Source organism: Paramormyrops kingsleyae, chromosome 23, assembly GCF_048594095.1.
Source record: "Paramormyrops kingsleyae isolate MSU_618 chromosome 23, PKINGS_0.4, whole genome shotgun sequence".
In the NCBI taxonomy this organism is placed as follows: Eukaryota; Metazoa; Chordata; class Actinopteri; order Osteoglossiformes; family Mormyridae; genus Paramormyrops; species Paramormyrops kingsleyae.
The window spans coordinates 3,069,495-3,081,156 of record NC_132819.1 but is presented as its reverse complement, the minus strand read 5'-3'; the positions used below and the strand labels follow the sequence as shown (position 1 = coordinate 3,081,156).

The 11,662-nt window shown below is 39.1% G+C and overlaps 1 protein-coding gene across 1 annotated transcript; it reads left to right on the top strand.

The window, feature by feature from the left end:
- Positions 1–9,128: 9,128 nt before the first annotated feature.
- On the top strand, positions 9,129–10,171 carry LOC140577586 (structural maintenance of chromosomes protein 5-like). The gene is made up of 6 exons (XM_072705922.1): positions 9,129–9,155; positions 9,253–9,303; positions 9,397–9,441; positions 9,526–9,590; positions 9,667–9,775; positions 9,893–10,171. Exons 2-6 carry the CDS (start codon positions 9,295–9,297, stop codon positions 10,160–10,162), a joined length of 498 nt encoding a protein of 165 aa, XP_072562023.1. The 5' UTR covers positions 9,129–9,155; positions 9,253–9,294; the 3' UTR covers positions 10,163–10,171.
- The last annotated feature ends 1,491 nt before the right edge of the window (positions 10,172–11,662 follow it).

Sequence of the window (11,662 nt, the reverse complement as noted above, 5' to 3'; positions counted from 1 at the left end):
AATGAAGATTGCAGCTGCTCCATTTCTTGAGGGGTAAATGGGATGTCCAGCTCTGCTACTTCAACTCCAGTGGATGCGTCATATGGAATTCCAGTACTTTCCCAGTCAATGTCATTGAACTCTGCATTCTGTAGTAACAGGTAAAGTACCAGTTAATTGGTGTTAATCGGTGGTTAATGTTATATCATTTTTAATTACTTTTATTACTACCTCTTCAAGATTTTCTTGACTGGTACAGGGGTTTTGCATATGACCCATAACCCATAACTGATTAGGTGTCAGATTTCCCTCTGTACGGAGTGGGTGGTTATCCCATCCTTCTTTGAATGTTACCAGGTCAGTGTTTAGGTGAAGGAGAAAGACATAATGAACACAAAACATGTGAACATTATTGAATCTATCAAGAAGCCCATCCTCTTCCAGACTGTGTAGCACTTCGTAGTAGATCTGTGTCACAGCTGTCCACACATCTCGCCACAATCTTTCGATTCTGGAATATTATTTAGGGAGAAATTGTATTAATGCTAATTTATCACCTCCTAAGACTTTTCCACAGTCATATGTTCCTCTGCATTGTTACCCTTTACCCCCCCCCCCCCTTTATAAATTGTCTGGACCACCACTGGACCATTTCTGAGAAAGCCTTATGTGGATAGTATAATATTCTAAGCAGCAACAGAAGAGCTGGGGTCTACAAAGTTGTACTCAAGCAACAAAACACACCAATGCTTCACAGCCATTTCAGTATCTCTTCTGTGCTGAGAACGTTTCAGCTCCCAAATAATACCTGCTCATTGCTGGTCCTGAGTCTGACTGAAGAGGTAAATTGGGTCTAACATGCAGATAAACAGATGGACTCGAGTCTCACTGTAAACTACAAAACTACACAGTGCACATATATGGTTGCATCAGGGACGGATTACGGACCATGCCAGCGGGGCCGCTGCCCAGGGGCCCTTGGGGTGCAGGGGGCCCGTGGGGCCCCTAGCCCAAAACAATTTGCAACGCTTATCAACAATGTATTTTCGTTTGTCTATTTTAGAGGGCCTACATTCTTTGATCCTCTGCCTACAAGGGCCCCTGACCCTATAGGGCCTCTGATGGAAACATGGAAGGAGGGCGTGTGGCTGCCAAGGGCCCTTGAATTGTGGTGGTTGTGGTGGTGGTGCTGGTGGTGGTGGTGGGGGTGGGGGGGCCCTCGCGAACGTTTTGCCCAGGGGCCCACACAACCCATAATCCGTCCCTGGGTTGCATGTATAAGTGGACAGTAATTGCAGATGCAGGGTAGGTGTCCTTAATACAGTTACCAGCGAGTGTATGTATACATGATTAATTACAATTCTATGCAATTTACATTGGTTATACTTTTATACCTTTGATTGTGGACACTTTTCCCGGACACAAAACTGCCCCGCCCTGTTCCCTGAACTGAAAACATGCAGCGAGCTATTCCAACGTTCTCCACTCCTTCATCACCTCTTACCCTGTAGCATAGCACAGAATTATACACATTTATTTATTATATTTATTTATCTATACATATCACTTACAGCTAACATTACAGGAATGTAAAAAGTTTTATAAATAAAAAAGAAAAGAAATGCACCTTGATGGCCAGCCAGTTTTCTGTACAGCCTCCAAAAAGAAACTGAGAGCAGTGCTTGATTGGTTGTTGTTTGCAGCTTTTAAATACATCATGTAGTAAAATGTTATTTACCAAGTGGTAAGTTATATCATACAGCATTCAGCCTGACAAAAACATACAGTATGTAAGCCTCTCTCTCTCTACCAGATGCAGTCTTATACAACAGTCCCTACTAGGGCTGGGTATTGTGACCAATTCGGCGATTCGATTCGATTCTTATTTTTATGGTTTTGATTTGATTTCGATTTTGATTCGATATCGATTAGCTATCAATATTTCATTTAAAAAGTTAGTTTTGCAGACATGGGATCCATATTTTGATATAAATGCTGGTAACTGAAACTCTCCTACTGAAATACACATCTACATTAATAATAGGGTGCACACAGTTGTTTATTTTAAACAACTTTTATTTTAAATGAACACTGTAACAAGAAGTCATAAATATGTGTATCCATTGTACACCATGTAAACAAACTGCAAAATGCACATTACTGTAAAAAAATAAAAAGACAACAGTGCAACAGTGAAATCTATTAAGAACTTCAAACATGTTTAAGAAATAAAACATTTTTCTAAATTCAAAACGTTCAAAACAGGCCCATCATAAAGCCCTTGTCTGCGTATACAAAACATTCTAACTGTCCATAAAACTAACAGTTCTGAACTACAGCCTAATCATTTTTGATCACCAGATTTTTCTGCAAAAAAAGCAGCTGATCAACATGTTCTGATCTAAGGCAGCTCCTTTGTGCTGTGATTAGATCACCAGTGGTTGAGAAAACTCTCTCAGCAGGAACACTAGTTCTGGGCACACAAAGATACCGCTTTGCTTGTTGTGCTAGACGAGGATACTCTTCTGCATGCATCTTCCACCAGATTAGTGGATTTTCAGAGAGTAGAACAGGTTTGACTTCCCTGTACCTTGCCACTTCCTCTTTTACCATTTCAGTCACAGTTTTCTTTGATGCTGAGGCTTCTTCTTTGTACACTGGTCCAAGGGGATCCATCAGAGCAGATGTCTTTGGCTTCTTGGGGGATGTGGGAGCTTCTGCATCTCTCACATCATTCTGTTGAACAGTGTTCCATCAGTTCCTTGCTGCATAAAGATAAAACAATTAAAAAGTTACATGTAAAATATAATTATTATAATAATAAATTATCACAAAGAAAATATCATTTAGAAGTTCTGATCAAAATGAACCAAAAACACTAATTTGTCTCAACACTGGTACAACTTACATTCAGTGTTTTCATTTGCTCCAGACAAACAATGTCCCTCATCAGCCTTAAAAAATGTGTTGTCACGGTCCTCTTCAGACAAGAAGGGAAGGGCCTTAAAACGAGGATTTAGTGCTGATACTGTATACAATGTGGCCTTCAGGCCAGCATATCTTAAAGAGATCCACATTATTTTAATCACTTTTTGTCATATGCAGTTATACATTCATAAGTTGTTTTAATCTATGTATGGTTGTAAATGTATTTAATGCATGTAATCTACATTTAGTTTATATAGAGTTTATAAATCAACAATACTAAAGAATAAAAAAGTTCTATAAACATACTTTGACATTAGGTTGTCATGCATAGTGGATTTAACATCCTTGATGATTATGGAGTCGCTGGGTGCAATTCTCATCTCCTGTAACAGCTGTGCATGCAGGGGACCAATGACTGATAAAGTTGGTGAGCATTCCTCAGACATGACTAGTGTGGCAGCTTTCATGGGATTCAGAGCCTTCACTACATCTTCTATTGCCGTTATGTCACCTTCTGACAAAGTGCAAAGATCTTTCTCATTTCTGCGAACCTCAGGTGAGAGCAGCGCTGCGGATATGGCTGGCTGCTGTTCTAGGAACCGTTCTAGCATCTCCAGTGCGCTGTTCCACCGAGTTACGACGTCAGTCTTCAGCTTATGCGAGGGTAGGTCCAGTAGCTTTTGTTTGACTTTCAGAGTATGGCTCACGATGCAGCTTCGATGAAAAAAGGCACTGACTCGTCTCACTTTGCCAAGCAATTGAGTCACTTTTGGAAGTTTAAGTGCTGCTTGCGATGCTAAGTTCAGCGTGTGTGCATAGCAACCGACATGAAGCACATTCATTAGCTCCGCCGCTCTGACCATATTCGCTGCATTGTCGGTAACCAGAGGCGGTTCTTTCTGGGTAATATTCCACTCATGTAAGGCCTCATCCAACAGTGCTGCGATGTTACTTGCTGTGTGACTGGTGTGGACAGCCCGGGTTTGCAAAACATGCGACACGAGTGTCCAGTCACTTGCAATATAGTGACATGTTATGGTGACATACGAGACAGTCGCCCTTGATGTCCAGCTGTCACACGTAAGGGCAACTCGTTCTGCTGACTGGAGAGATGCTGCGACATTTGTCTTAACTTCTGCATACTTTTTCGGGATTACCATTTCACTGAGGCACTTGCGCGTTACCATCACGTAGCGTGGTTCCAAAACTTTAATAAGATTTTGAAAACCCTCGTTCTCAACGATATTGTAGGGGCGTAAATCCTTGCAAATCAGCATGGCAATGGCCTCTGTTATTTTCTTAGCGCGAGGTGAATCTGACTGTAGTTTGCAAGCAAACGCAACATCTAGCCGTTGCTGCCCAGAATCAGAAAAACCAAACAGCTTGTCAGCGTGTCGTCTGGACAGGTGGTTTCGTAGGTTTGTTGTGTTGTTGCAGAATCTTAGCTCTTGCGGGCACAACTTGCAAACGACGGTAGTTTTGTCGAACTCATCTTTACCGTCACTGCCTTTGAACATGAAATACTTCCATACCTCAGACTTTAATTTCGCCGGGGCTGGCTTCAATTAGCTGTCGTGACCTACCGCCATGATGATCCTCTGTTTTTTTTTTTGTTTTTTTAGTGGAGCAATTCGAAAGATGGTGACACCTTCAGGACAAGAGGTGAATATTCATATCCTCGTACGTGAAGCACGCGCATTAAGAATCGATTCAGGGATTTCCCGAATCGATATCGTTGCGTTAAACTGAAGATCGATTAAAATCGGAAAATCGATATTTTTTACCCAGCCCTAGTCCCTACTCTGGGAAATTACGTTTTTTTTTTTACTTCAACATGTTGGAAATAATAAAACATAAAATTATGGCACACAAAAAATCATTTCAACTGATCCACTGTCATTTCTTCTGCCAAAGAGGGTGTTACTAACCAAGTGTTCAAACTTTGCACAAAGTAACACTGACTTTTGTACAAAGGTGCTATATTTATGGATGGATGGAAGTTATATTACCTTAATTTCATTTGAAAATTTTATAATACTGTTGCCCTGGTCAAATTTGCGTAAGGCTGTATAATATAACAACAAACTCAATTAGTAATAAAGTATTCTTTAAATACCTTTCTGGAGTACCCATCCACTCCACCAAATATGTTAAGTATGTTGTACCTTTAGGGGAAATAACATTTTGCTGAGTAATTGATTTTACCTTTTACTCAATCATTGGTAACTATATTTTTGAGTTAAGTTTAGTGTTATTGTAGCACTTCTGGGAAATTTTTGCAAGTCATGCATTAAGGATTAACATAAAAGCAAACCCACCTGATTAATTTATGGTTAGTGTCCACATGGACTAGGGAGAGTGGTCTGCGGACACAGTATTGCCTTCTTACTATGCATCCTATCTGGGTCATCCTGGCTAAGACCCCAACAGAATCTACCCTGTGCATTGCAGCTTTAATTCGCTCCCACTGAATACGATGACCTTCAGCCTGCAAACAGCCTTTGACTAGTCTATAGCCAGCATGTGGTAGATGTGCTTTAATAGTAGTAATTTTGCCATCAAGTTCTTGGTCTGACATAGTACTATACAGTGTCTTGGTTGAAATGCCACATTCTTTCATTCTTCTGAAAATTGTTCTCTGACTGAGCTCAAGTAAATTAGCTATGCAGCTGACAGGTAAAGGGATTTCAAAAAGACATGTTAAAAAAGCTGCAGAGAAAGCAAACTTAGGTCGCCCTCTTTCCCCTTGCTCCAATGTAAAAACTACAGGATATCTCTCATTTTCAATGCCTGCACGCACAAGCCCATGTAGCTGTACAAGACCATCTCTTATGGCCGTTCTAATATACTGTGTCGCAGAATTTCCTAAACAGTTGAAACAGATAACAGAATATCAGTGCAAGTTATCAAGCTTGGTACTTAGCTCGAACAAACATCAACTCCGTAACATTAAATAGTTGTATATAACCGGATAAATAATGAAATAAAGTAATGTAGTAAATAAAGTTTACTTCTAGTAAACATTGAAGTCCGCCTTAAAATTAATGACAGAAAAGGATTGAAAACACTGCAGTTTTACCTGTTCCATAACATCCACTTTCAATTGATATTCTCGGAAATCGGCTACCACGCCTTGAATCTCTGACGTAATTTCCTGTTTTAATTGCAAGAGCGCCTGGCTGCAGACACTGTAGGTGTGGAGCTCCACACTAAGCGGAAACACGTCACCTCCACACTAAGCGGAAACACGTCATCTCCTCCACGGTAGGCGGAAACACGTGATCTGCATAGATTCAGTGGAAACCGCGCAAGTGGATCGTAAAGGTTGGTACAGAGTCATTCATATACAAATGTGCTGTTAGTAATTTAGTAATTCTAGTAATCAACTAGTCTGCTTAAACTGATCATGTTGGCACTTTGTATGCGTAACAACATGGAATATTTAAAACGAAGGACATTTTTAAACTTGTTTTTTTTTGTCGTGCTCCATGGCAGAGAAACACACCGATGTTTGTTTCCTGGCCCTGGTTTAAGTAAGAGAGCTGGCTTAAGGGCTTCTGTGAGCGACATGACCAAAAATATCTCTAAACCACATTTTGCATTAGAATGAGTTATTGTTGGAATATAGTGGTCAGTTTCAAATGCATTTGTTTTTTGTTTCCTATTGAACAAATTCACTTCACTACTTTTCATTGTCTGTAACATCAATGTACATTGTTCCATTTACTGCATATTGCGCTTTATTCATGTCTCTCATTCCACCTGCATCGACGTTGTAAAGTGCTTCAGAAAGAGATTTATATATTTATAAATACTTCTATTCTTTATTCTTTTCTCTAATGCTTTTTTATTGCCCAGTTTTTAGTTGGCCTTTGTTAAATTGTATGTGTTGTATGTCAATACATACGTATGTCACAATTAAAAGTCTTGTAAAGTATCTTTTTGTATAGATCTTTCTCCCCAAATCTTCATTTGGTTCTTTCATGTTATTCTGCTAAATCGTTATCACGAAGCACAGTGGTTTTAAACAGTAATTGTTACCAGTGTAACATTGAGAAATCACTATTACATGCTAAGTGTAATGTGTTATTTCTGCTAAAACCTGAACTGGTTTCTTTTTTTTTTACATCCAAAATGTATTTGATCTCATAATTTCAACTTAATCTGTTGTCTAGTACCGTTTCTCTGCTCCCTCAATGTGGTCAGTAGAATAAGGGTCTCGGCACTTTGAAGAACATACAGTAGCATAAAGTAGCATCAAAATAGTTCAAATGTGTATATGGTGTTCATTATTTTATTTATGCTTTTGTTAACATGTACACTCTGTTAGATAAATTGATTGCATTCTATACAACTACGTTTAAATGACATGTGTTTTTTTTTTCTCTCTTACAGACAAAATTATATGCCGGTGCAGGCTGCCATGTAGGAGGACAGGACACTTTCACTGCCCTGTCTGTAACAGGACAATCATACGGCGCTGGGATATGGCAAGGCATTTATTATCATGTCAGCATTCTTCAATACCAAGTCAGCCACCACTGTCAGGACTGCTCCCCGCTGCACTCCCCGAGGAGCCCCGTCTCCCTCCCGCTGCACTCCCCGAGGAGCCCCGTCTCCCTCCCGCTGCACTCCCCGAGGAGCCCCGTCACCCTCCCGCTGCACTCTGTCCAGTGTCTAAACAGTCTTCTGAACCTTTGGTAGAACATTCATATGCTCTTCCCTCTGTGCTTAATGAAACTGTGGCTTATGGGAAGTCAATAAGAATGAAATGCCCTCACTGTGGTCTTAGTCTTCTTAAAAAAAACTTAAAGGCTCACATGATGAGGAGGCATTCAAGCAGATCACTGGATGTTTACCTGGCTTGTCATCTGCAGTGTGTTTGTGTAGATGAGACTACTGGCTTATTTGCTGTGCAGAGAACTGGCCATGGGTTTTCTGTGCCAGTTCTCGTTCAGAGGAAAACATGGGGGAGATCTCACAATGTCAGATGTGAGCTGGAGGAATGTCAGCAATATCAGTTGCTGGCTCAGCGGAGCGGACTAGGCTACAGTTTATGTGAGCACATTCGCTCACTAGATTACTGTAGAGAAACTGTGAAAGGTATTTCTTCAAGCTATTTTGATGGAAATGGTGGTTCTGAAATTCTTCGGAGAGGACAAGGCTGCGGCATGCTTAAGGAGACAGAAAGCTGCCCAGATGACAAATGTTCCACTTTGTGTGAGGGTAGATTTTGGTGGATCCTCCTCACAGATATGTTTCTCTGTACTTGAGCCTGAAATACACAGTTTCTGCCGTCTTGGCAGAATATTTGTGACTTACAATGCTCAGAGGAATACCTGGCATTGTGCTTGTGCAAAGCCACGGATATCATGCCCTCATAAAAGCATTGCTAAATGGCATCTCTTTCAGACAGAGAGAGACCTCTTCCAGTCAAATGTGCCATCATCAGGCCCCCCATCACTGATGACTCAGGAGGGTTCTTCCTGTGAGGACAATGCTGCTGCGGTATATCCGCTATATATTTAAAGAGAAAAAAATTCTTCAATCTCTTCCAGAAGATGTCATGTCACAGAAAATGGAACATCAGAGACAGCTCATTCCTTTTGAAACTCTGTGCCAGCTGTGCCCAGACTACCCTAAACTTGACGAGGCTGTTCTAATTACTAATAAAGCAAGGATTGTCAGCATGATGGGAATGATTGAGAGTAAGTTGTAATGAATCAGATTAAATCTCAGTGTGGAATTATGACTTATAATTGCTCCTATACTAATGTTTTGAAAATAATGTGGTTTGTCTTTAACAGATGTTTCAACATACCATAGATTGTGTCCTCAGTGCCACATGGTGTACAAATCAACGATGCTGTCTTTAGATGAGAGTTTCACACATTAATAGGGTTTTCAAAATCTAGTGTTTAACATAAAGCAGCATTAAAAATCAGTTTATAAATTATGCCAACCTGAAAATAAAACTGAAATTGCTATATATGACACACTTTAACCAACTGCGAGCATGTGACTGTACTTTTACATTTTGTTGTGTCCAGGCCGTGTTCCTAAGGCCGTGTTCCTAAGGCCGTGTTCCTAAGGCTTGTACTTAAAGTTGGTGCTATTAGCAAATAGCATTTCACACCCATCATGATGATGTCTGTTAACTTGTGAATGTAATTGTCTTGGAAAAAAGGAATCTTACAGTGAAGATCTTTCCAGGGCAGTGGTCAGAAAAAAATAGGTTTGACTTGAAGGTATGTAATGGTGTGAGTGTATGGTGAATTACATGAATTACGCTAGTCGTCTTTTAAGGGATTTTATTAATGAACCTTTATTTTCTCTGTAATAAAGGATTTTCCGAGCCAAGACTTTGGAATTGACTGTGGGATCTTCATGCTAATGGTTATTTTTCTGTTATTAAGTTTTCCTTGAGATCCATACAAAAGTTAAATTAAGCTCCAAAACAATGTAATTTTTATTTTTTGTCCCAAACAGTCTGCTCTCTACGTGGCACTGGATGCACCATTTGATTATACTATAGTAAGTATCTTATTTCATTTGAGAGCAATGGAGTCTTGAATCTTTTGAAAGTTGTTAAACATGTTTCATATTGATATTTTACAGTCAGACATGCCCTACTTGCGGAAATGGTGGTGCTTGCTGTTGATGGAGAACTTTGATCTCAGGAGGTATTTATATTTTGGCTTCTGTGCTATATTGTCTCAAGGTTTAGACACATTAACAATATCAAAATTTTCTGTTAAGCTATGGCAAGCTTTTTGCACACTGGAGAGAGGACGCCAAAGCTGTGCTTCAAGGACAACATGTGCCCATTTTCAGACTGAAAAAGCGCAAGTTACCGGAAGTCAGTCAGGTCAGTATTCACTTTAAACATTAGTGTAATTAAATGGTTAGTGACTTGACTCACTGTTAAAATAACCATTCTGCTTCAGAGAATATCTAAGTTTTTATCCCCATTTGCTTGACACAGGAGCCAGCAGTTGTTCAAGATCTGCATACTGCTGTGCAGTGGGTTGTCCAAAATAAGGCGCTTTTCCATGAACACGTAACCATGCCAAAATATCTGTCCTTAAATAAAGTGGACCAGCAGAGAGTCTTAAGAGAGATGCTGGAGGAAGAAGACACTGAAGCAAGGGACTTCTTCATCTTTGTTTTTCAGTGTGCGGAGGACATGGAGGTCTTTCTACAGGCATGTGTTGACGAGCAGGGGCTAAGGGTCAATGCTATGTTTGAAAAATAATGGACGGAGGAAGGCACTGGCTGTTTGTTTTTTTCAATGTAAATAAAAAGTTACAATTAAACTTATTTCAAAATTTTGTTCACTTGTTTCCATGTTCATACTTATAGTTGAACTTTATTGATCCCCATGGGGAAATTATACTACTAGAATTTAAAATAAAAGATTACAGTACAAATGTAACAGCATTGTTTATACTTGTAACATTAAAAAGCTTAGTTGTTATTAACAGTAATGTATTAGCTTATAATCAATAATATTTTTATACATTTTACGAATTAAAAACACTTAATTAGAACCATGTTTATTTCTCAGCATCATCAACAGTAACAAAAACGCAGTTTAGTTTTCGCTGTCAAAGTCGATTGTTCTTAATTTGTCTATTTTAAGTACATCCTATATTTTTTAAACCTTTTATTCCAATATATTGCAATACGGGATACAACACAAAAACATTTCTCGTGTGACGTAACTGTGTTCAAATTTGAAGTCACGTGTTTCCGCTTACTGTGGAGCTAAACGTGTTTCCGCCTACTGTGGAGCTCCACAGTGTCTGCAGCCAGACCCTTCTCCAAACTCCACACACAGAGATGAGAATCCCAGGCCCGAATGTGTGCGCCGAGGAGGCTACCCATTTTGTCATTACGCTGTATTATTGCTCATACTGTATGCTTACCGTGAAGACATGAACATCAGTGACACTACCGTTAAAATTGTTATTGTAATAATATAATAATTTAATTTTGGTTTTGAAATACATTTTGAAACCATTTTACATCTCATTATATAGTAGTTATTTAATAGTTGATTTACTTGATTTGGTGATTAAACAAACTACATCTTGATGTTTCCATAAATATTTTTATTTCAGAAATGTTTTTTTTTGTCAATGAACAATAATTAATAATTAACAATAATTAATGTTTAACATTAACTGTTAGAATATTTTGGTAACACCTTTGCAAACATTCAAGTAAATGTATAAAAGACCAAAGTGCTTTGAAATGTGCACCATCTACGATACAGTATTAATTAAGCAATCAAAATGTATCGAGTCTTGCTGACAGCCCGAATGGTCATTTGGGTAGTAGAATTTCACAGTATAGAGCAATATATTTCAACCATTTTTGAGCCACAGCACATTTTTTTACACTGAAAAAAATCCCCCAGCACACCACCAACCAAATATGTTACAAAATGACACTATTGTAGCCTAGTAATGAGAAAATAGTCTCTCAATTTATTTATACTCGCTCAGTGTGAAACCTGAACCTGTTTGGATGAACACAAAGCTGATATCCTGGCAGGAATTGAAGACAGACACACAAAGCTCTTCCTCAGCAGCTCTCAGTCTCTGTTATTAGTTTTTATGAGTCAGGCTTGAAAAGCTCAGCTCACACAGATATGTCGTGAGAAATGGAGTAATGTTGAAATAGCTTTGTTTGTTTAGAATACATCACCATTACAGCACAGACACTCGATAATGGCATTTATAATGGCATT

What these genes read in the sequence shown, in the direction of transcription:
- LOC140577586 (XM_072705922.1), top strand. An exon ending in CACCATTTGATTATACTATA is followed by an intron (nt 9,442 to 9,525) that starts GTAAGTATCTTA and finishes GATATTTTACAG; the next exon opens with TCAGACATGCCCTACTTGCG. An exon ending in GAGAACTTTGATCTCAGGAG is followed by an intron (nt 9,591 to 9,666) that starts GTATTTATATTT and finishes TTTTCTGTTAAG; the next exon opens with CTATGGCAAGCTTTTTGCAC.